General features: G+C 39.2%; 1 protein-coding gene across 2 annotated transcripts in view; it reads right to left on the reverse strand.

Annotated features, from left to right (window-relative positions):
• The window catches only part of LOC142983822 (uncharacterized), a 31,227-nt gene extending 5,332 nt beyond the window's left edge, over window positions 1-25,895 (reverse strand). For both annotated transcript variants that reach the window (XM_076130920.1, XM_076130921.1), the window contains exons 1-12: window positions 25,760-25,895; window positions 21,424-21,588; window positions 19,366-19,591; window positions 18,159-18,326; window positions 17,601-17,746; window positions 17,001-17,126; window positions 16,474-16,662; window positions 15,996-16,094; window positions 15,534-15,713; window positions 14,930-15,180; window positions 14,439-14,602; window positions 89-14,151 (exon numbers count right to left, since the gene is read on the reverse strand). In XM_076130920.1, the coding sequence (XP_075987035.1) occupies window positions 89-14,151; window positions 14,439-14,602; window positions 14,930-15,180; window positions 15,534-15,713; window positions 15,996-16,094; window positions 16,474-16,662; window positions 17,001-17,126; window positions 17,601-17,746; window positions 18,159-18,326; window positions 19,366-19,591; window positions 21,424-21,588; window positions 25,760-25,846 (15,864 nt within the window). In that variant the 5' untranslated portion in view covers window positions 25,847-25,895. The remainder of the gene's footprint in view (window positions 1-88; window positions 14,152-14,438; window positions 14,603-14,929; window positions 15,181-15,533; window positions 15,714-15,995; window positions 16,095-16,473; window positions 16,663-17,000; window positions 17,127-17,600; window positions 17,747-18,158; window positions 18,327-19,365; window positions 19,592-21,423; window positions 21,589-25,759) is intronic.
• Between the last annotated feature and the right edge of the window lie 445 nt (window positions 25,896-26,340).

Here is a 26,340-nt window from a genome sequence, read left to right on the forward strand (position 1 = left end):
ACTCGGTAAAACCCATATATATACACATAATACACAAATATTGTGAGATAATAGTTACAGATAATTATAGAAATGAAAGTTAACTTACAAGCACAGTTCGATCCATGTTTTCGGCTCTCACGGTCTCTTCGTAACAGTAGTCTGATGTGGGAAGGTGCCAGGGCTCTGAGCCTTCGGGACTCGACCCTCTTTCTGGTTTCACGTCTTGGGATTCACGCTCAGTCCACGGCGAGCTGGCTGCTCTCGTGTCGACCAGGTCAGGGGGAGTGGGTACCGGCGCCGGAGACGCCGTGCTGTCAGGAGGTTGTACCGCTGTCGCAGCCGCTGCCAGGTTGAACGCTTGAAGATTATGCAGCGCAGCAGTTGGCAGACGAACATGCCTCACCCCAGGACGCGTCAGCACGGGCTTCAAACCAGCTGGACCGATGAGACGTTGCAATAAAAGAGTGTTAGTCGCCCCACCCTCACCTCCGACCGTCAGTAACTTCGGACCGCGATTAGTCACTATAGCAATCTGTTGGCCTCCTTTCACCATTGACACCGGTAAGATATAATTTGCTGGCATTAGTACCGCTGTAGCTGGTTTTCCAGCGGTACCTCGAGCTACTGTAATGGTTTGTCCGTCTGCCACGATGACATTGCGCTGTGGCGGTCGTGGCTGGTGGGTAACAGGCGCAGCGGGCGTCTCATGTTCGAAATTCAACTTGCGCGCCACCTTCCGTGGACTATCCTGAGGAGACTGACTGTCCAAAAAGTCGTTTGCATCTCCTTGAGACGTGCCACAACTACTATCCTCAGAGCCCATAGTGCGGCAAGTCTCATCCCCGAGGCACGACGGGCTGTCCCGCCCTGAGCGACGAGACCCGCTTGAACTCTTTTTGCGCTTCGAGGAACCCCCCGGATTCGACGGCGGATTAGTCCTTCGACGCGGTGCAGGTTTATCTTTGTCCGGGGAATTTTCCACCTGCTCCTTGTACTCTGCCAAGATGTATAGAATCCTCTGTGTGGTTTGTTCGTCTTCAGCAGGCTTCTGAGTTGATGCCTTTGGAGGTGGTTGTGGCAATTTCAGAGTATTTGGAGGGTTGGACGCCGCTTTCGCTCTTGGTTTGGGTTTCGGTTTCGTTGGTTTCGTTGGTGGCTGAGCTGGCTGGGGAGTTTGATTGGCCGGTGGATCAGGCGCGGGAGCAGGCTCGCTGGTCACTGTGCGAGGTATCTGGTGTGTGGATGACGTCGGGGACTCGACGATGCCTGACGAGTCCGGCGACCGGGAGAAGGAAGTGCTCGCCGGTGTCGACGTCGAAGTTTTTCTGTTCGCATAAGCTGCATTTAACGGTTGAGTGTTACCAATAGAATATAGTACTTGCTGCGTTGTTTCTGCTGGAGCTGAGGTCACCGTTCTGGCGCTATCAGTCGTGTCTGTCGAAGGAGTATGTAGCTTTGAGAAAGAACTGCTAGATGTTGAGGTAGCACTCGGCTGAGCTGAGCTTGTACCGGTGCCGGTACTCCTTTCCTTCACCTGCTCTAATACTAGATCGAACTCTCTAAGCTGTTCTAGTGTAGATGAACTCATTTGAGATTCAGATGAAGATTGACTTTCGCTTGGCACTTTGACGTGTCTACTTGTCTGTGCTTGAGGGAGTCTAATAGTCTGCTGCCCTAGAGGCGGAGCAGCTGTCAATACAAGTTGTTGGTACACCGGCTGATTAGCGCCGCCAATGACATTGCGCTGTATTTGGAAGAACGAGGGCCTCACAACCCTGGCGCCACCGACCATATGAGGGTTCTTACTTAACATGGGCAGTTTAATCCTCATTTGTGTCAAGACTGGTTGCGGCTGAGGTGTATGTGCATTGTCGTTAGACCCGCCCATGTGTCCATTTTCCTCAGTATTCTCCGAACTTGACGTTGGCGCCTGAGGTACTATCTTTATAATCGACGGCTCTATTCCCTCTTGGTTCGCTCCCTGATGTTTCCCTGTCGCTTCATCTATAAGCTCCGTACTGGGGACAGTTATGAGGTTAATTGTTTGTCCACCACCGATGTTCACGGGAATCTGTCTAGTGTAAATGACGCCACCGTGCATTGACATGTTCATGGGAGCCATCGACTGCTTTAATTGTTGAACCAGATTTGATTGCGCTTGCGAAGTCTGTGTTGGCTTTCGTATAAGCAATGGTGGACTACCTATCTGACTGATGTGGTCTAGGTTTATCGCATTGTCATTTGATTGGCATTCCGAATTCTCAGAGTTTGATTGTAAGTTGCCATTCATGTCGTTTTTCTGGGTGCCATCTTGGAACACTTGTTTGCCAAACGCTTGGCCGAATTTCGGTAAGCTTGTAGCCTTTTCAGCACCAGTTTTGCTCGAAGACTGAATGAATTTAGCATAGTTCTCTTCGTATACAGAGCGGGATTTTATTTCTTGCTGTGAGGCCGCGTCTTTGGCGGCTGCACTATTAGGAGTGTTCGAGGACGGACTCGCGTCTTGAGAATCCATCGGCTTTGCTTGCGTTGCTTGAAGATTAGGTGACTCTATCGGCTGTAATCTTAGCACCATACCTCTCTGATGCGGCGCGTTTAGTTGAATAGCTTTCCCGTCAGCAGATTTGCAGACAAACTGCACCATTTTTTGCTCATTAGACCCTTGAACGTTTGCTAGGTTAGTTAGAAGATTGACTCGCTTTAAAAGCTGTCCTGCATTCGCGTTCTTTTGGTTCCCAGCATTCACGATATGGAGGAGTTGGTTGCCTTGTTGTAAACCATCAACCAAAGACAGTCCACTGAACGAGTTAGTCTGTTGCGCTGGGGTGCCATTCGAAGTAGCCCCCGAAGTGTTAGCTTTATTCTGCACAATTTGTAGCACAGGTGTAGAATTCGGCGTGTTAATAACAGACGGGTGAGTATTATCGACCAGAGTTATTTGATTGCCCGAAGCATTTTTTCCTTGCACTATATGCAATACTTGAGGTTGACTAGTATTCTGTTGACTATTATCACCTGAATTAGTCTGATTTAAAGGCGGTGGTAGTATCTGAGCTAACGCTTGTTGTAAAGACATAGCATTGATCTGTGTCTTTTGGAACGAGTTCGCTTGTCCTTGTCGTAGTTTTTGAGAGAGGATGTTAACAAGAGCGTGTGCTCTGGTACTTGCGATATTTTCTGTGGTCGTTATACCAGCCGCACTCATGGCATGGGCGATTTGATCTGTTTTCTCTGGGGAACCATTTTGTTGCTGTTCCTGTGGACTTTGTTGCGGAAGTTGGGATTGTTGTTGTTGGGCCTGTTGTTGTTGTTGTGCCTGTTGAGCCTGCTGAGCTTGTTCAGCTTGCTGTGCTAGCTGTGCCTGTTCCGCTTGTTGTGCTAACTGGGCTTGTTCCGCTTGCTGTGCTAGCTGCGCTTGCTGGGCTTGTGCAAGCTGTGCTTCCCGAGCTTGTTGAGCTTGCCGGGCTTGCTGAGCCTGCTGAGCTTGGCGCGCTTGTTGTGCTTGTTGCGCTTTTTTCTGCTCTTCTTGCACTCTGTGCGCTTGCCGAGTCCTGTGCCTTATTTGTAAATGTTGTGGCGGTTGTTGCGGAGATGGTTGTGGTAATTCCGCTTGACTCGGCTGCGGCGATTGTACATGATTCTGTTGATTCTGCGCAAGCTCGTGCTCTTGTGTCGACTGCACTTGATGTTGTTGTTGATATTGCGATTGATGTTCTTGTTGCATTTGCGCTTCGTGTTGCAATTGAGCTTGTTGTTGTAACTGAGCTTCACGTTGTTGAGATAACTGCAGTTGTTCGTTCAAACGATCTTGTTCGACTTGATATTGATCCGTCAACTGATGGTGTGTCGTCTGCGCTTGATTGTGCTGCGCCAAGTGAGCTTCGAGATTTTGTTCCAACAGTCGCAATTGTTGTCGATGCGCCTCGATGTCCTGTTGATTATCCATCGAACCAAACATGATGTCCATTGTGGCTTCCGTTAACGTCGAGGACGGAGACGGATCGGTCTCATACGCGTAATCTATATTATTAACCATTGAATCGGACCCCATCGGCGGGGATATGTTGTTAGGCGTCGCTTCATTGTCGTAACTGTCATTACAATCCATATTTATCTCAGGTTCATCTTCTATTTCCTGTTTTATCTCTTCTTTTATATCCTCAATAAGTATAGTTTCATTGAGTGTTACGTTTTTTACTTCATTTTCTTCGGGTATATGTCGTATAGCGTAATCTTGTATAGGAAGACTTATGTCGGCAGTAGTTAGTTCTGTGTATTCAGTCTTAATGGCTGACTGAGGGTCGCCGCTGGGGCTGTTCTCGGCGGAGCATTGTGAGGGACTGGCGTCAGACACTTGCGTGACTCTAGGGTCACAGGTTACGGGGTTCTGTGCCGCCGCGCTCACTGGCAGCTGCCCAACCTGCACCACCTGCACAACGACCTCAACCGGCGAAGGTGCTATAAATTCAGGAAGGTTCAATCCAAAAGGAAATATCGACTTATCAACATTCCCGCTACTCGAATAATTGTCATCGTCTTTATAGTTCTGCTTTATCCAGTCGTTATTCAACTCAACCATCGTTTTCTTGAAAAACGCTCTCACTTTATTCTTCATCTGTATACACTTAAAATTCCTTTGTAACTTATCTATTTCGTTTCTAGTTGTATCAATAATATCGGTATTTTGTTCACTATTACATTTATGTTTGTTTTCGGACAGTAAAAGCGGCTGAGTTTGTTTTACGTCCGACAGAGTCGCAGCCGAAAAATTTAAACCACCATCGTCTTCTGAATTTAGTATGACTCTGCCGGACCCCTCACCAAAACCCATTTGGAAATTTGTTTCCTTGATTTTGCAAGGGGTATAATCTGTTTCTTTGTAATCTGTCGCTAATTCTTCTGCAAGTGTTTTATCTAAGGGATTATTGGATTTGTCTTCAGTACTTAAATCTTTGAACAAAAGGTCATCGCTTTGAGAATCGGTTTCGGTGACATTAGTTACTTTGATAGGCCAAGATTTAAATATGTTATCCATGTCTATGCTATCTTTATGAAACGGTCGGGAGTATGAAAATTTAACTGAACTGCAGTAGTCAAACAGCCTTCGAAATTCTTTCTGGTAAGCCATTTCTGCTATAGAGTATACGTTGATTTTAGGTGTGTCAATATTCTTGCTTCGTCTGTACCTCTTTCCGAAAGGCTTCATAGTATTAAGATCGCCTTTGCGTTTCAAAGCTCTAAGCGCGCCCCCGTTTGACCTCCTAGAATATGTCACTTTTGGTAAATTAAGTTTGATATCAATTTCTTTAACATTACCATGTTCGTCTAATTCCTGTGTTATTTGTATAATTTCATCATTCACGTCATATTCGTCTTGTATTTGATCTTCAGAATTATTATACTCAACTTGATCTTTTTCCGGTGTTTCATTGTTATCAGTCATCAATTTCTGCAGCTCAGATTGTTCAATACAACAAATTTGTAGTTCATTGAAGTCTATTTCATCGGCGTTGATGATTACAATCTGTTTTTCATCGTCATTGGCTTCGGCTGTCGCTAGTACAATCCTGGCCAGTTGTTCTTGCAGTCTGTTGCGCATTGCAATACTTTCTTCCGTTATATTCTGGTTGTTTGATGGATCACCAAATACTACACATTTGACATCTGATTTTGAAGAATCCTTGTTTACTTCTTTTGAATCAGGTATTAGATCAGTTTTGTTATCGCCTGTACTTGAGTCTAGATCGTTCTGATTAGGCTCATGATTTGGTTTGTCTGATTTTGATTGAGGTTTATTTTGATCATCCAAATTTTCTTTTCGGAGTTTCTTACTAATAGTTGATACATTTGCCTTGTCATTAATTTTGCTATTTTCTGTGTGCGGTTCTCGTACAGGAGATTGTATTTTTTCTTCAAACGTTGGAAATAATTCATTTCTTAGCATTTGTAATATTGAACACTCGGATTTGTGATCAGCACTACGATTATTAATTTCTTTTATTGACTTATCTTTTTCGTATTTTCCTCCTTCAAGAGTTGGAACATTTACTTCGTCTGAAACGCTTGAAACGTCATTACATTCTTGCATATTGAAATCTTTATCAATTTTATCTTCCTTTCCAGATTTAATAGCCTCGGCATTACTTCGTGCATTCCCGTCATCATTCGTATTACTTTGTTCTTGAGAAGCATTTTGTATTGTTTCTTTAACCGTTGGAAATAAATTATTTCGCTCGGATGCGTGATCAGCACTACAATTATTAGTCTCATTTATTGACTTATCTTCTTTTGAATCTTCAGAACCGTCATTAAATTCTTGCATATTCGAAACTTCATCCATTCTATCATTGTCTTTCTTTCCAGTTTCAGTAGTCTCCCGTTCGGTATTACATCGTGTATTTCCGTAATCATTCGTATCATTTCGTTCTAGAGAAGTATCAAAGCTAGTATGACCTATTAACTTCCCAGAACATTCATCGAGATATTCTTTTACTGTTGTATCTTGGGTTGGTTCATTTGAGATCAAAGCACTAGTCTTGTCTGATACTTCGATTTCTAGTCCAGTTATTAGGGATGGTGACTCGGGCTTTGTATAATCCAGATCATTTTCTATACCGGTTTCTGTAGCCTGGTCTTGTGAAATAGGTGTTTCTACTGGAATATCAACTTTAGTGCCTTCGACATTAGTGTCAGACTCCGTTGTACTGTCTTGGGAAATAGAATGATCAATGCTGTTACTGTAATCTTTGAAACTTTCTATTGCCGTCGTTATATTTTCGTCACGTTTTTCGAGATTTTCAGTTTCCGTATCTTGAATTTCAGTCATATCTGATTTATCAATTTCAGCTTTTACGATATTAGGAAGTTCTACATCAGCCAGAATCGAATCTCTACTTGTATTTTTATTCTGAATTTCAGTTGTAGTATCCAGTAATCCAATAGGCTCATCGGGAACTTCAATTTCAGGTGAACGATCTTCGAACCGAATTAAACCTGTGTTTTCATTACTTTCAGGTGCTTTAGTCGGTGTGACAATTTCTTCATAATCATTAGGTTTTTGTTCTTCTGTGACTATTTCCGTATCCTGTAATTCAGGTAGTGTAGTTGATTCATTATCTACCAATTGACTGATTTCATTTGAAATTATTTCGTCAGTCACCTGTTCTTGATTTCCAGAAATTATGACATTCATATTATCCCTTACAATAGGTTCTGGTGTTGCGGTAAAAGGAATACCCGGATCAATAATAATGATCTCCCCACTATTCAAATTTACATTCAAATCATTTGTCACATAATTAGTTGGGTTATCTTTTCGCGTGAAAGCTTGTAAATTGTCAATAAAGTCGAAATTATCGTCACGATCATTGATAGCTTGTTCAACGCTCTCTCTGGTACTAGTTTTAGATATTTTGGTGACATTCCGACCATTTTCGAGCGATTTTCTTTTAAGTGTCTGTGATGTTCCACATTTTGCAGCTTCTTTTACTGATCTCAAGGTGTGTGCTACAGGGTTGTTTTCGAAGTATTTAGTAAGAATTGTTACTAAGTTAGGTACTCGGACTTTGCAAATCAATGATTCGTGTGACTTTGTTCTATTTAGATTGCTATTTGTAGTACTTTCAGTATATGGAGTAATTTGTTTGTTTTCAATCAAATCTCTATTTTTCCTCCTGTATTCCGAATGTATATCAGATTTGGACATAAACCATTCACTTTCACATGAAATGGGCAAACGATTCTCTCTCTCAGTTCTACGATTAACCACTGCTATAATAGTTTCAAATGCTTTCATAACGGGTGATGTAATTCTTTCAATAATGGCCGCTGTCGGTGGGTCTATTGGACCGAAATCATTGAGAATAGAGAACGATCCACTTCGAGATAACATTCCCAATGTCGCATCAATATCGTCTAACATGTCACCGTCAAAACTAACAGGAGATGAAGACCTTTCATCATCATCACCCATTTCAACTGAGGTTGTAGGTTTTTCATCACAACGAACCAATTTGACAAAACACTCTTTAATAGATTTCAGATTATTAATTTTCTTGACAAGTTCATCACATTTTGTAAGTTTCACAAAACAATTTTCTTCAGGAACTGGTTCTGACAGGTCTTTGTTATTCTCCATATTCTCGTGATTTTGAATAATATCAGGTATAACTACATCTTCAATAGTCTTCTCAGGAAGGTCAGGTAATATAGACTCTTCGTACGTTATAGGTGGTGTACCAAGTCTTATCAGATTCTCATCCATTTCCTCAACTCCAAGATCTTTGAGAAGTTGGGTCTTCAATTCTAAGATTGATTCTTCGCTAGATTTTTCAGACATTACTGTAGGAGTTTCAGTATTTGAATTAGATTCGTCATTGGACGAGTCATCAATTTCTATGACATCAAGCTGTACAGTCGGTTTTTCCTTAACCGGTTTTACTTGCCTTCTTATAACCACTACGTCTTTTGGTAACGTACCTAAGATTTCCTTCGCAGCGATTATATTCTTTATAGGCCGACCAACGGGTTCAGGAGTAATATTTTCCGGAATAATCATTTCAATTTCTTGCGGTATCTGCTCTTTAGTATCCGTCAAAAATTCCCGTTTTAACTTAACAACACATTTCTTATCGAAACTTTTCTGATGATTTTCGTGTAAATCTTTCTTCATTGGTTGAATTTTGAACTTTCCATATTCAGTATTGAAGTAGTCCGGACTATCTTCCTTCTCTTTCTCTTCTTCGTCGTCACTCAGTAGGTTAATTACTTCGGAACTACGTAACATTGGCTGACTATGGACAGATATAGCTTGGATTTCTGTCGCTAATATAACATCAGGTCTATTCCTACTGTTAGAAGAAAGATGTCTTATATTCACTGTGTACCGGTTTTTATCCGAAATACTGCTAAATAAAGCCGATTTGAGCTGAGGGTTTGCGAACAAAGTATCCGTACTGAAATGAGTTTGACCGCGCATGGTTGCTTTGAACGCTCTTCCGTTCGGCAGTTTGATTCTCACACACTTTTTGGATGGGTCTGCAGAATCCGGACTAGGTAAGTCTTCAATCTGTATATTGTCTAAGAAAGACTGTGATAATTTGGTCGGCTGTTCTACATCAAAGACTTCGTCATCACTGTCGAGGCAGATAGCTTCGGCATCACCTTCCTTTGGTTTTTCAGGAGCGTTTGTTGAATTAAGATCCAGTGATGTTGGTCTCGCTGGCTTCTCTTTTTGTGGTACAACAGGGTCACTTGACACTTCCTTCGCTGGTACTATATCAACTGTAGAATCTTTTACAGGTAACTCTTTGCTAATTTCAACATTTGTATCTTGACTAGCTTCAACTGGTTCCGCGGGAACAGACTCGTTTGCATTAACTTCTGCAATTTCTTTAGTAATAGAGTCTTCTTGAGGTTTAAAAATGTCAGTCGTATTGTCCAAAGTATTGTCAATGTCGTCAAACACATTCCTTTCTCTACATAAAAGAGCGTCAATAACTGCTATAGGATCCATCATATCTTCAGATTGTATTGAACTATCGTCTAGAATGCTAGGATTAAGAGGTCCACTATTACTATCTTCATTATCAGCATTTTTCGAAATCCTCGAGCCTAGTAATTGTTCTTCAATATCCATAAGAACTGGTAGTTCATCAACAATCGGCTCAACAACGGGTGGGACTTCCACAGTTGTTGGTATTTCTGTTGTTGTTGATGGAATAACTGTTTCAACAACAGCTGCAACACTTTCCACTATAGGAGGTTTTTCTTCTGAGATCTTTTTATTATTTTTGTTTTCAGCCTTCTTAGAACTTCTAGTAGTACGCTTCTTAGCTTCAGGTTTTTTGATAGTCTTATTCAATATCGAGGATTTCGATACTGGTACCCGTTTTATGACTAGTTTATTACTTCCATCTGCTGCGCCGTTCACTTCTAGCTTTGATGTTTTAGATGATTTTAGACGGACCTTAGATTTCTTTGATGCAGCCTTCACTATAGGGGCTGTTACCGCCACTTCTGGGGTTCCTTTGTTCGAAGATCGAAGCATAATGCGTCGACCTGGTTCACTAGCGTTCTCTTTGCAATTTTCATTGATTTTGTTCACTGTTTCAACGTTTTTGATCTTAACATTGACCAGTGAGTCTAGTTTCATATTCTGTATTGTGCTTTCAACAATAGCAGGAACTGTCACTGTCTTTTTCAATTGATTTTCAATAGTCATAGTTTCAGGTTTATTATTCACCAATGGTGTGTAAGTCAAGGGAATGGGTTTATTGTCACTCCGATGGGATATTTTCCTATTCAATATCGCCATACGTTTCTTTTTCAGTCTTTCCTGGTCCGCCGTCTTCTTCAAGTCATGCTCTTTCGGAGGCTTTTGATTTTTAATCATCTTCGCTTCTGCCTTTTCTTGGAAAGCAAGTTTTTGTTTCTCTTGTACTTCAGACAAAACTTTTCTCTCACTATTCTTATTGGCATTAACGTCAGACTTTTCTTTAGAGATAACGTTGCCAATTGGTGGATTTTCCACCGGTTTTGTTGTGGGTTCGACGTTTTGTGGTTGTGCCATTGGTGGTTGTACCATTGGTGGTTTCGGATCTATTTTAGTTTGGGTTAACGGTTTTTGAATCACTGGCCTAGTTGGTTCACAGGGCACGAGCGGTGGAACACAAGGTGAGAGAGGCCGCCTTGCACCCACAACTCCGGCTTCCTGTGAAACCGGCACTGTCAGAGGCAATGTCACAGTAGCATTTCCTATTATCAAAGGGTTCACAACAGGTGCGGCAAACTGTGTAGTTTGATACAAAGCTATATTAGGCTGTCTATTCAAAGTCACGTAGGCGTTCTGCGCCACTGTCGCACGAATAGGAGCTTGGACGACAGGTTGGTACATTAAATCAGAGCCAATAAGAACCACATTTTGCAGCGCAGTCTGTTGAGGTACAGCCACAAATGTTTGGTCCACTGTTGGTAAAGCACCGACGAAATGTTGGTCTCTCTTCGGCGGTACGATCACTGTCTTCGGCATCTGATGTACAACGTTAGCTGTTTGTTCTTGGTATTGGTATTCTTGGTTGACAACAGTTTTGACACTGGCGTATGCAGGTTGTTGTACCGGGAGTGGAGTTTCGTAAACGGATTTCGGCATACTAGTACAAGGTGTTTTTGGCGGAGCTTTCTTCGAATGTACATTTGATATCGGAGCTAACGAAGGTGGTTGTAAAATTAGTTTATCTTCCATTATGACCGGGCCAGGCTGATGCGGATCGACAAAAGGTTTCGGTTGATTCGACTCCGCCAGTTGCCCTTGTAGCGATGCAACTCTGTCCTCTTCGTACATCAACTCTCCGATCTCTTGCCTCAAGTCGTCATCCATTAGTTCCTCTAGTAAATCGTAATCAGTATTTGGTATTCCAGATATGAAAGGATCATCATCATCGGGTAACGGACACGTAAATTGTTTATTGGGATCTGTCGATTTCTTCGCAGGACTAATATCTTTTGGTCTCGAGTCTGATTTCTTATGTGGCTCGGGCTTCATTGTGTGGTTTTCTTGATACATTGTAGGGTTTGTTCGCGCTTCCACTGCAGGATTAACGACTTTCTGTCCCTTCTGTGATTTAGATCTAGGTTTGTTATCTTTAGTGCTTGTCTCTGACGGTCGTCGTTGCCCACTTTGTTCAATCACAGTAGACGATGATTTCAAGGTCTCCTTCATATTAGGAGCCGTCTCGTTAGAACAAGACGGTGTCCTAACAATCCTTTGGTTCCTAAGCGTCTTTTCAAATGCGTCAAAATAGGTTTCTTTATTCAAGGCCATGTCTAATGCATTTGGACCCCTGCTAGGGGTCTTGTGCTTTCTAAGAGCGTCCATGACAGTCTCCCAGTCAGTCTGTTTAGAAGATGCGGCTGTATTCGTGTTATGCTTAGATTTAGCACTCCTCCCCTCGTTGTCGATCACTTCAACTTTCTGTATTTTATTATGTACGTCGTTCATGTTCTTAGCTTGCGATAACTCAGTCTTCACAATCATAGGTTTAGCTGCCTGTCTCGTTTCATTAGGAGTTTTTATACTTTGATTAGTCTTCTGTAGGCAAGGGTTATTTTTGATCACCGATGTACTCATATCAAGTACCTTTTTGTTCAGTAGGCTCGAGCTTGGAGAGTGGTAGTTTGGCAAGGAGTGACTTGTACTGGTTTGTGGCGGTGAGACCCTTTCTTTGGGCTGTTCTGACTTCAGTCTGTTCATATTTTGTTTACTCTGCTGTCGTAGTAACAGGAGTAAATCTTGTTGGTCCTTCTCCGTCAAACACGATAGTTTATTTGGTACGGGTGTTGTAGGCTTTTGTGGTCTTTCAACGTGAGGGTTATTGTAATGGTTAACAGTAGGTTTAGGCGTACTTGGGCCGCTTTGAAGCAGTCCTGAGATCAAAGGATGTTCACGAGCCGAGTTCGATGACTTTTTTAAGACATTCGGGCTATTGTCACTAGTTCTAGAAGGTTTGATCACTGTTTCACTTTTGGTGGACATGTATTTAATTTTAGACTGTTTCTGTTCAGCTATTATTTTGTCCAAGTCCGACATAGTAGGCGGCTTGGTCTGCAGTTTCATGTTTTGGTGTTCTATCACAGCTTCAACAAACTGCTTTGTTTTGATGTCGAGTTTGCTATTATTCTTGTAATAATTGAGGCGAGAGAATGTGTTGGGCGCGAGTTCGGGCTTTTTAACTTGTTTGGCACTTTGAGTCACTTTCGGGTCAGACTTAGGCATAATAGGGGGCACCCTGCTCATTGGTTTGATCTCTCTTCTTGCTGGAAGAGTGCTACTATCTTTACCGGCACCGGCATTTATAGATTCCTGCAATTCCTTTACGAAATCATGGAAGTTCTTTTGAGGCTGCGCCTGTTTAGATGTTCGCGGATCGGGATATAATACAGGTTTCTGTGGTCTAAATGATTCCATTAGTTTATGATTCACTTTCAAGTCTTTACTTGTGGTGGGATGTGGTTGTTGTTTGTCTAAAGCAGCGTTTTGAATTTTGACACCACCGGGCGGAGTATTGTTGAGTATCATGTTTGGTTTCGGAGTGTACTGTATAATTGGTCGGGACTGGTAATTCTTGTTGTTTAGAAGTATGAGGTTATTGACCTCATCTCTGAGTTCTGCGAGGTGTTCAGCATTTGTTCTGTGCGCTTTAGGTGGCTCTTTCCCTAGCGAATGCGAAGATGAGGGCTTTCTTTTATTCATGTATGTTTGGACTGAAGATGACTGTGGCATTTGCGGCTGCATTACTGGCGGCTGAAGTACTTGCGAATGAGGTGAATGCGGCTCAGGACTCATACTCAAAGTCTTCTGCCGCCTAAACTGTATCAATTTAGTTATACTCTTCTTTACATCATCGGTAACTGTAGTCAATTTTGGTTGAAGATAATCAGGGGTATCCGACCTACTTAAGCTTGGTGTAGGCACCCTATTCTCGAATCTCTTACCCTCGGGAGTGTTAACCCTGACTCTCCCGTTAGCCATATGAATTTCATTATTCTTCATGAGACCCATTCTATCACTTTTGTCTTTAGCTTTCTCTGGGGACTTGAGCTCGTCCATAGAGAACAGTCCGTCAAAGAGAACGTCACTCTCAGTACCTTCCGAGGCTAATGAAGCCATGGAGGACTTACCTTGGCTATCGTAATCACTATCAGTCATTATAGATGTCGCTGGTTTCTTCTCCCCAGCCTTTGTCACTTTCATACCAATAAGACTAGATAAGGAGGAAGGCTTGGATTCAACGCGCGCAGTCTTATCTTTCCTCTTTCGTTCTTTCTTTTCTTTCTTCTTTTCTTTGTCCTTCGGCTCTTTTTTCTTTTCAGTACTTGTGTCTTTGATGTCTAGAGGGTCTTTAGATTTCGTCTTTGACTTTGGTTTGCGTTCTTTACTTCTTTCTTTGCTGTGCGGTCGTTCTTTCTTCTTCTCTATTCTCTTAGCTTCTGCTACGAAACTGAGTGGATCCTCGTCTTCTTCGGAAGATAAGTACAGAGTCTTATTCTTCTTCTTTCTATTGAGAAAAAAATCTTCTGCGTCAGTTGTGTGCGCACTTTCTGTTCGCTCATTGTCTTCTGCATCTTCCCAATACTCTTCGGGGTCTTGGGTTTCTACTAAATGCTCGTAGCCTGGAATTTTTAGATTGGTCATTGAATATATTTCTTTATTTTTTACCTAAATAATCAAGTACAATATGTTGAAGAAATAGTATCAAGATATGTAGAAACTTTTGAAAAACCATTGACTGGTTCAGCCGCTTTAACACTAACGGCCAGTTTCTACATAGATTAATTTACACCTTTACTTTTGATGATGAAACTGGCCGTAAGTAACGAAGACCTTGAAAACGAATATCGAAAAATCAAAGATGCTTTCTTTGACAACAAAGTCTTACTTATGAGGTCATAAACGTTACCTTTCTCAATGCCATAGTAGATGTCGGTGTCGTCCTCGTCCTCCTCTGGCAGGTGGTCGTACTGGCGCAGGTCGAGGTTCAGGAACTTGAGCTCGGTGGTGAGCGCGCGCGTGCCGAACTGCGTGCGCTCCATGTACGCGCGACAGTTCTCTAACAACAACTCTCTGAAAGATGCATACAGTACTGTAAGAATTACATGAAACTTTACAACTTTAGAAAAAAAAAGGCGCGTAGATACCACACCTGTCACAAATGATTTCTATATGTAATAAAACTATACAGTGAAACTCGAGCACTTTCCGAGGCAATGTCTGACTTGGGGAAGTCAGCACGAATTTCTAGACAGAAAAACACAGGAATTACTTTTTGACCCGACCAACCAACACCAGGAAACAACCTTCTGTAATGCAGCCGCGGTGCGAATACAGTCAGATATCCCCACGATTACTGCCGAATAACTTCAAAGAACAAAGTATGCATTTTTTTCTTACCTATCCATATCCCAAGAAAGCGTCTTGAGCCTAGGTCCTGACAACAAGACAGTGATATCCTGACACAGTTCAGGGCTAAGTCCTAGCGCCTCTCCTTCACTGAGGATGGCCGTGGACAGCACATTGGCTTGGTTCTGCGACTGCTTCAGGTTCAGAGTTTCTGACGTCTTCACGAAGTTGGTCTGCGACCGACTGTCGTTCGCCCAGCTGCCGAATTCTGAAGTCGATTGCTCTGCTTTTGGTTCTATATCCTGGAAATTATATAATAAGAATAAGAAACTGTTAGGATGGTAGATAAAATGAAGAGGTGTGTTTTCCAGTTTCATTGTATGATTATTATAAACCACACAGGGACATTACAAGCTGCATGTCGCGTAATTCCCAGCAGAGCAACAACAATACACTAGCATAATTTTAGCAAAAGGAGATAAATATACGAGCGTACGTAGCGAGATATAGCACTTAACATGCAGCCACAAAAATCTGGGATTTTTGTGGCTGCATATTAAGTGCTATTGAAAAGGGTTGGGGAATCAATCGAGACTTTGTCAGTCTCTCTTGTAGGTCGGAAGTAAAAGTGGTAATAGCACAATGTGTTCGTTACCAGCAGGCGCGGCGCGAGGGCCGGCGCGGCGCTGATGGCGCGGAACATGTCGGGCGCGGGGTGCACGGAGAAGGCCGTGAGCGAGCACTCGCAGCGCAGGCGCTCGCTGGGCGCCAGCACGCCGCCCAGCTGCGTCAGCCACGCCGCCAGCGTCTGCTCCGCCGACCGCGTCTCCGCCGCCTGCGATCACACAGCGTTACTGATCATTGTTGTGCCTGTCTTAAGGCTCCTAAACGCATTGCCGCCAGCCAAGCCGCCGTATACACGGCAGCGTTCAAAGCTGCCGGCTATGTCACACAAAAGAGCCGATGAGATGTGCCGAAGGGCCGCTGCTTGTGCAAAGAAACAGCAAGAAACTCAGACTATTAAGACTAGCTGTTACGCAATCGGATTACGATTTTGATTACACACAATTTATCAAAATTTTACTAATTATTATAGTTAAGTTAACTTCGTTTTTACCTTGTCAGTATTAAGTTTGAGCCTCTCCAACTCATTCATGCCAGCTGTGATGGCGCGCACGTACAACTCGCAGACGAACGGCTTCATCTCTTTCGTACTCTGCAATACGCGACATTGAACAGTTAGCATATTACATTGAAATGTTTCAAATAAACAGTGACACAGTACATTTTTGTAAAAGCTTAAACCAATCAATGCCGGAATTTTGTTGCAACAACTTACCGGTGTTACTTTAAATCTTTCAAATATTACCCTCAGTTTAAATATTTTGAAGGGCTTCCTGTAAAAAGCTGCAATTTCAAAAAAGTTAAACCGTTAGTCATCATGGCAAAATTTCAGAGACCGTTAGTCTGGAATCATCTTGCATAAAAACAGCCGATATCGGCTGTAAATCGTGCCATTTTTCCATGCTGTAAATAGAGAGTCACAGTACGACGTCATAAACTGCTTAGGCAGGTGGATGAGAGTGTATGGTTACCAGCGAGTCGACGGCGGCCGCCAGGGTATGCAGATGCGCAGCCGTGGCGGCGGGCGCGGCCAGCGCCGCCGTGGCGCCCGCCAGGCGCGCGCGCGGTAGCAGCCGCACTAGTGAGCGCGCGCAGCAGTACAGCGCCGAGCGCCACGCGCCACGACACACCGGCACCACCATGCAGCGCGCTATCACCACCTGACAACACAAACGACACATCATAAAACATCTCTACTTCTTCAAGTAGAAAAAGGCCAAAGAACGCCACTCGTTAGGAACCCTAACGACTTCTTTTGATTAATTTACAATCCCCTGGACATAAACGAACACAAATTACGAGTAAATATGACTTCGAATTGCAATCAAGGAACGAAATAATATTGTGGCATCTAATAAGAAACTATAAGTCGAAGAAACTGTCAAAACTATATAAAAGCAGATCTTCAAAACGCAACTCCATATTACATCTGAATCTGAACATGATAAAAATACTAGAAATATCATAACACACTAAAGTTTTCAATCAATAAACATACCTGTGCAATGAGCGTGGCAACCTCTTTGGCGTCTTTCCATAGTTTCTTCTCACGGGGCGATGTTTCGAGCCGCTTTTGCAGCCTCTCCACTAATTGATACCCGTCGCGGACAGGCGTTTGCTTAGCCTATGAACAAAACAAATTTATTAGAAACAATCAAAGAATAATGTAAAAAACTTGCTTTCCAAGAGCAATAAAGTATCAACACAACTTTAGTACAGGTATTTTCACAATGGATTTAGACAGTAGTTCAACAATAAAGTTATATTTATTTCAACAAGCCTCACAGAAGAACTTAGGAATAGTCTATCAAATTTTTGACAACATTTTCCTTAGTTATCAAATCTATCGTCGGGATCCAAATTGGTTCTTAATGTTTCAAAGTTAAACCAAACTAAAGTCTTTAATTGTTAAGAAGTAATAATAATAAAGATGAGTTGAATATTACCGAGGAGGGTAGACGTCAGGCAGGCAAGCCGTTTTAAAAACATCAGCCAAATCTCTTATCAGCATATTTTAGAGAATGTTAATATGTTACGCCGACCCTACTCAGCGTGGGGTAAGTGCAAGACAGTAAAACAACAATAAAAAAGAACTCACAAGCTCTATACATCGCGATCTCTTATCCCTTTTGTGCAGCAAGACAAACTCAATGTCTGTGAGGAGTTCCATCACGTCCACCGTGAACCCCGCCTCTGCCCTCAGGATGTCCATGAACGTCGGAGCGCCGTCACTCCTCGGTTTTTCTATAACAAAAGTAAATCAATGAATAACTTCTTTCCTGGTTCCCTGAAGACGATTATGAATGCTTTTTAAGCTTCAAAGGCTCTATAGGTGACATGTTTAGTCGAACTTACAAGACCAAATAAATGTTATTGGATGTAAGAGCAAGATTTAATACTGAGAGTCACACACTCTGAGTATCAAATCTCTGAGTCTTAAGTCTCTGAGCAAAAGAACTAAAGCTTAAAACAGAGTCAGTACAATTTTATATCGTTTGCCACATATCCCACTCTGTCCTAAGATTAGTGGAGTCTGGTAAACAAGAAACAAATCAATCTTAAACATTTTCTGGCAGTATTCTGACTATGGCAGTATTGTGATTGTAGCTAGAACATTATTTGCGGACATGAGAAAAAAATTGTTAATTGTCTCTACCTTTAGACTCTTCCATCGGGTCATCCTTGGGCGGCTCCATGCAAGCCCGCACCCGGTCCATGACGGCGGACGCGAGCGAGAGCGCCAAGTCGTCGCATTTCGAAGCCGCTAGCTGCCGTAATCGAGTCACGAACATTACTCCGCGCTCCTCCTTCAACCATTCTAGAACTGTAAGAGATATAACAATATTAGTAAAATCTATGATAATCTAAGTAGGGTTGACGTCAGGCAGCCGGCAGATTGTTAAAATATCAACCAATTTCCTTGACAGCATGTCTTTGAGAAAGAAAACATGCTGAGCCGGCCCGACTTATCATGGGATAAGGACAATAAAAATAAGAGTAAAATCTATGACAACATCTCGCTTTCGATGACATTAAACGATAATTTACTTAACCCTACAAATTACAGTTTACAAATTACGTTTGTATATGTCACCGTATATTTCTGCAATTTACAGCGTCTTATCACCCAAACTTATCATACATCGTAGAAAAACATTTGTAGGTAACTTTTCAGAGCCCTACAAAATAATTCAGTTTTGTCCGCTGTTATTTAGGCGTGTTTTCCATTGCTTTTTATTAGCTATAACGTATCATATTCTCGGAAATATTACTCAGCTAGAAGTAAATAATCTTATTTAGATAAGAGTGATGTCTTATGTCAAGGTTCAACTCTTAATTTCCGAGAAATCATTAACCCGTATGATTCGCTCTCACTAATGATGATAACAATATAACGTAAGTCGGAATGAAATAACAAAATGTCACCGTACAACGTTATCAACTTCCCACGCTTATCGATAACGGCACTTGGCTAAAATTTGAACAGTTATACATTACATTGGATTGCTTATAATTATTATTTTTGATCTGACTCTAAGACAATTAGGTGTTGTTTGTTAAATTCCACTTTCGACGGACAAGTTTCAGTTGGCTAATATTTGTTTGTCGTATGGTTATTGGTCAACCTATCTGCAAAGTTGTAGCCGCCCGAGAGGCCTTTGACATGGCTTAGCTAATAAGAGAGAAAATAGACACAGTAGGTCAAAAAGTTATTGAAGGGGTGATTCCAAAATCCAATTTGAACAAACAATTTACCTTAATATAATCTCATACAAAACAAATATTTATCTGTTTTTAAGACTGTTTGTAAATGTAAAACTAACTGCTTACGAAATTCATTATTTAAGAAATGTTTACACTACCTTTCTCATCCTGTGGCGCCTCCCCCCTTGGGTCCAGCAACACCCTGAGCACCGGATGGCCCCAAGGGTTGCTGAGTATCCGCTTGAACCACTCGCCCCTCGCCACGAGCTGCGTCTGCCATGGCGGGTCGCCGTCATTGCTGGCGTGGCTCTCTCTGATGAAAGCATCTATCGCCTCCTCGAGCCGCTTGTGTTCTTCTTTACTGCTAGGTGACTGCCATTCTGTCTGTTGGCGGTAAAATTGTGGAGTTAGGATCTTGTTTGTAAAATAGTGAAGGAATAAGACATTTTAGAGCTTTATTCCATGATTCTTTTGTGCATTATTTAGTGAATTAACATTAGTTTCAGTATTTGACTTCTAGTTAAAGCGGCTACGTATTGTTTTTTTGATCTTGTCAACTTTAGACTTGAGGCTCTCTATTCGATCGTTTCGGTGGCAATCTAAGTGTAAATTAACGAATGCCATAGATAGCCATAGCTTCACTGGACTTACTTCTGTTATGTGAATAATAATCATTTATATTTTTATGGAGCCTATACTCCAGAGTTGTGATTGTTGAGTATGTCGGCAACTTTGTTTCTACAAGTAACCAACATGTTTCTTTTGAAATAAAGTGTTGCAGATATCAAGTCCCCTAACAAGATGTGTCAGCAGAACAGAAACTTCGATTTGTAAACTCCATAGACTACATTATATACTACATATAAACATCTTATAGCTTATCTGATACAAGAAAATTTTGTGTATAAAAAAATCTGCCAAAATTCTATTTGTTAAGCTAACCACTACTTATCCAGGAGATTTTAAACCAACCGTTTATACTTTGTCCTATTAAGACAGATACAACTCTACAATCCTATTAATCACACATCAATATAACAATATTGTTTGTAGTGCTCTTCAAACAAGAGCTTTGTGATCTGCTAATGGAATTTAACTCTCAATATAATATCAGAAATAATTGAATAACGACTAATTGGCAGCCATCAACGCGACATTTACCAGGAATATTATGTATTGATGTTTGAATAATATCAAGTAATACTAAGTGTTAGCATTTTAAGATCTTGTTAACAAATTCTCAGAAGAGCCGGTGTTTTGATGACGTACATAGGACAGTATTTGAGGTATAAACCACATCGCTACTACAGCCGGTTCAATTCGTTTTCCTTACTTAACAGTGATCTTTATGATCTACGAATAGATGTTTCGGGTGTGGTTTTCTTTGCTATAAGTACTCTTAATATCTTATATTTGAAAATGAATCACCAAAATGTGTTGGTAAGCGCAAAACTCGAGAATGGCGTTAGCCATTTCGATTCGACTAATTGGTTTTCTAAAATTGTTTTTAAGACAAGTAAAAGGTTTTTATGGATGAAAAAAAAATGCAATAAAAATTCATACGTATCATATAATTCATACGTACATATGATGTTATTTAGTTACAAGTATCGTTTATTTACTGTAACAATAATCCCCATTGTTCTTCGTTTATTGTTATCAACACATTCTATTTTCGGTTTAATAGACTAAGAACAAGCAATTCCTTTCTAGGCATGTTATCTTTTACACAGTACATATCTTGTGGACTTATAATCATTTCAGTGTGTGTAATCACTACCTATCTTAACTAGAAGTGAGACTTCATCTATTTTGTACCTATATTTTCTATAGGTATTTTTATGCCTAAGCTATTTACCTGGCTTGAATCGACTTAAATAAAACTCCTATCGAAGCTTGATAATTGTCTATACTATCTTAACTATTACTGTCATTATAAGATATACAAGTGTCTACAACCTATAGTAGGTTATCATACATAGAAGGGAATCATACTAAAGAGTCATTTAGCCTATACCTAAAGGCTAAAGGTAGTATCATATTACCATGTTTATGTAATAAGTACTCGCAAGTCGCAAGTTATTTCAAACATAGATTCTGTTTGAATTACGTTTAAGATGAGATGTATGTAAACTAAGAACACGCAATCTCGTTTTGCAGTACCATTACTCGGACCACAGAGTTGTTTACCAACTTGCCGTTGTTTATTAACTTACCTGCAGTACAGTCCTGGCAGTGTGTCGTTGAAGCCAGCTCAGCAAATGAGGGTGTGTAGAGGCGGCTGAGTGCGCGCACAGACTGTGTACGCGGCGCCACGCATTGCACAAGTTACGTGTTCGCTCGCTCAGGTCCGAGTCGGAACTCAGACCCGCCTCTAAGGACTGACAAACAAATATTACATTAATATATATTTAGACTATCGAAAAAAATAAAAAAGGACAAAAGAAATGTGTAAACTTTGATTAAATCATTTATTTGTGAATTTTGTTACATAAAGAACATTTATGTTGTTACCAAAATTATTCCTATTATTGTGCGTAAAGTTATTGGAAATTAATACGAGCTAAATAAACTAACCTCATTTGTAGCAAACTGTACTAAAATACACCCTATAATATGTAATAGTATGAAGTGTCATAAAAATGTGACAAAGAAAGTAAGGAAAAGTTTAAGTTCAGGGTGTTTCAATAAAATGCTAAAATAAATGTGTATTGAAGTTAAGAAGAGAGAGTAACAATAACAAAGATTTACCATTTTAATGGAGTTAAAATCATCTTGAAACCACATTTGGCACTACTTTAGTGCATCTATTGTCATACTTGTAATGTTATATTGTAAACTTCCTTCAGTTGATATACACAACTGTAAGATTATAAAATATTATTTCTATGCTAATTATTATTTAACACCCTGCCTGTGTGTATACATCCTCTCAAAGAAAAACCCATCTATGAGTAATCAGTTTCATGGTTAAATGTAAAAGTGTCATGATTGTTTTAACACAATATCATATGAAGAAAGCCTAAATAAGAAATCTTTCTATCTACTTTGATGTAATTACAAAGGTCAAATTGTTTTATCTATTCAAACATCTTTTCAGAATGACTACAAGTTGTAATATTGGCATCTACCAACAAAATAAAAGTTTAAAAAACCTATTAGTTATAAAAGTAGTCAAAATCATCATTATCATTAACTCTTTACTAACAGTCAAATAACATTGTCTCCTTACGAATTCAGGTGACCTCTACTCTAGATCGAAGAAATTCAGTAGACAAAATTATCCACTATGAAAACAATCTTAATAAAAGCCCACAAAAGAAGTGATAAATTAAAAATGAAAGTAAAATAAGATGCCAATATTATACCAGGAAACTTAACATTCCAGTTCAAGACATGTAATAATAGTAACTTTCGAAGAAAACTCCATTCACAAGTTTACCATATTTATAAAACTATATCAGTATGTTGACATAACAAGAAACCTATGTGAATATGGAATGTTTAACAATACAATTTTAATACCACTTACTATATTCCTAACTTAGCACAATTCAGAGGTAAAGTAATATGAAAGGGTTATCAACCCTCTAAAGGGCAATGACCTCATGAAAGTAATGGATGCTGTCAGTCAAATATTATATTGTTGTATTTCTGAGGCTTTTGTATAAAAGAATATAAGGTAATACAAAGCATACCTGTATCAAAGAGGTCAGCTAGAGATGTAGGGTGTAGAGGTAAATACAGAAAGCTCAATAAAGATTAATTATTAAAAACATGACTGGCTATTGCTAGTCTAGGTTGATAACCTTTGCTGTTGGCATGTTAATAGAAATATAGACAAGACTTGAACGAAATTATGTAGTCCTTAAGTTTTACTAAATTATTTGACTGTTAATATTTTAAGCTTTGTTTAAGCAAATTAAAATGAACTTTCATTATTGAGTACATAATTTGACCAAGAACATTAGAAGTATCTTATATTCAGTGTTTATCAAAGCAAAAGTATTTTTCTGTTCCAAATGTTGATGATCAATCAAATCACCAGTAGACACTCAGTATTAGAAATCAATCAATGAGTCTAAATCCATCCAGTTCTAAGTATAGACCTCACTTTGGTTATGTCAATCAATGACTCTCATCCAAATGTGCTCTATGCATTTTTTATATGTCATCAGCCCTATCAAATCCTTAGTGACACAGACATACACATATAAAATGCTGTAGAAGGCTGCCTCAAATTGAAAAAAAAAATGCAATGGATCAATTGCTAAAAAAGATCTCTGTATGGATTGAGGGACAGTTTAGGTCTTAAGTCCACCACACTGACCAAGTGCAGATTGAGAACTGAAATACTAATTACCTAATTATTTTCACAATTTCATTTTTGTAGTTATAAAGAAACTGTTTATGTATCAAAATTTCGATAAAAGAGAACAATTAGTTGTTTAAATAAAGCTAGGTAAGTGAGGTAGATGTTTGTTTACATAATAAGGAAAAATTTGACTATATTCATCTATACAAATTGATATTCAAACAAATCATACTTATTGATTTTACTTTACATATTTTCCTGTTTATAAAAATCACTGATATGAGAAACAAGATGAATGTCTAGAAGGGTAATATTGTTATCAGCGAAATATGACATAAATGTGTTAATTGGAGAATTTATTTAAGAATAACATTTAAGTTTCGGTGAGGTTTAAGCCATTATTGCAAATTGAAAAAATCATATTAAAACAACCTGTCTTCACAAGGTTTGTATGTATTTTTTTAAAAATAATATTAGTATCTATTCTACTCTTTTATTTATTTAGATTGAGTTGGGAATCTGACTAAGGTAACAATTGAACCAAAATTAAACGATTGCCTTCAAATACATACATAAACTGATGTGTTTCATTAACTGAAATGTTTTGTTATGTGAGGAATTGTTTTGTTAAGTTTAAAAACTGGAGGTTTGTCTTAATAACAAATGCTATGACATTCATAGTTTTGAAAGAATTTGACAATGTTTACAAAACAACAATAATTGTGTGTTAAGATCTGATGATTGATAATATAATTTTATGACACTTGTTGAACTACACTTTAAGACAGAAGAGGTTTAATGGGGACTTAGAACTGCAGTTCTATAATGGTTAAATATTGAGTATTGTTATTATTGTTTATCACATAACACATAACAAATGACAAATGTGAGATAAGCTCTAAAAAAAGACAATTTGCTTTTAAAGTGTTTTTCTATCATCTAATGTAAATATTATAGGTACCAAAACTAGTATACCAAAAAGATGTAAATAAACACAAAATTGTATTACAAGACTTGGTTTACAAAACTTTTAAATATTGTTTATTTATTATAGTTTCAAGAGAAGTTATTCTTAGCTTTACATTGTATAGATTGTCAAAAATGTTGAATCAAAGATTGTTCATATTTATCAAAAACCATATATCATCTTCCGAACACTGTTCATTCATTTGCACACAAACCACAAAAATAAACATATAAGCGATAACACTTACAAATTATTATGTATTATAAGATAAACAATATTATCTAATGTGAACTATTGATGTCTACTATTTGCTATCATGTGAATCACATATGATTATTTTCATGTGTTGCATATTAAAACTGCACTTTTTATATGTGCCGATGTAAGTATTACGAGAAACAAAAGACCAAATATCAGAACCATCTTCATAAAAACCGTCCCTTTAATCTGAATCTTGGAAACACTGTGCACTCAGTAGTCTATATAAATAAAGCTATTCATTTTCATAAATATATCTCAACTTAACTTTTTATAAGTGCCGATGAAAGCCTTATGAGAAATAAAAGAACAAATTACAGAACCATCATTATAATAACATTCCTTAGAATGAAATCTGAATCAGTGAAATATTGTATACTTAGTAATGTTCATAATTATAAACATTGTGCAACTACTGAACGACAACCAGACATAGGGCAGGAAGAGTAGAGTCAAACAGCTGATTTAGCAAAATGTTATGTCTCCCACAGAGTGTATTTGTTTTATAAATAGAACTATCAGACTTTTTGGCAAAAGTAAATACTTGAGCCCTACGTGACTCTTCGATATTATGATATGGCTGTCTATCATCATTACATATTGATGATTACAAAGTACATGATGATTACAGACAAATACTAATAACGCGCCAGTAGCCTACCATTGACATCTCACGAACTTATTAATCATCTTTATCCACACATACTCCCAATTATATCCATTATTATGGGAGCACTTCAATTATATATCTACCATGATTTTTCAGAGTGCATACACTTGCAGCATCTATGAATACGAGATGTTTTACACCCAAAGTAAGAGGCTTTGACCATTCAAAACAAGGTTTTCTTCACAGATAGTCCGTATTTTACGTAAAATATTATAAAGATCACGAAAATATACGAAAACAAGGGTTTATTAGAGACAAATATGGCGGCCATAGTGAACTTTACGAGCACAACGGCGTCGCATTATGCACGCTGATCTTGATGAATATAAGAATAACACTTACCTTATAAAGTTCAATGTAATATGTTTTGCCTTTTGGGCCACTTGTTTGATTACTTTTCACGTCTTTTCCATCATTTGTAGAAGTCATTTCTCAAGAAAATATCGCGGGGAGACATTTATGCGCTTGTGTTTTCGTAATGGTACTGTCAAAGTCAGTATTGCAACACGGAAATAAAAATAAGAACATGCTTTAATGCAGTGGGATCCCTTTTACCATCCTGAGGATTTTAAAACTGAGTAAAATCCCAAAAGATATTAAATTGTGAAAAGTGTCCAAACAACCTATCAATTAATATCGAATTCTTGCTCACAAAAACAAGTCTAATTTATTCACTGATTGGTTACCTCAACTTTTATATCTTACTAAATTTGAAAAAAATATAATAAAATAAAAAAAAATAAAAATAAAAAATATTGAACAATATTATTTTTTTATCTGAGACATAGTGTTTATACAAAATATTAAAATCACAGTCTTACTATGTACAAACACTTGTGTCGAACAATGACTAATAGGCCATCAGACAGAGTACACCTTGAACAGAAAGTAGGTACCTACGTACCTATTTAGAGCACGAAATA

Source organism: Anticarsia gemmatalis, chromosome 25 (assembly GCF_050436995.1).
Source record: "Anticarsia gemmatalis isolate Benzon Research Colony breed Stoneville strain chromosome 25, ilAntGemm2 primary, whole genome shotgun sequence".
Taxonomy (NCBI): domain Eukaryota; kingdom Metazoa; phylum Arthropoda; class Insecta; order Lepidoptera; family Erebidae; genus Anticarsia; species Anticarsia gemmatalis.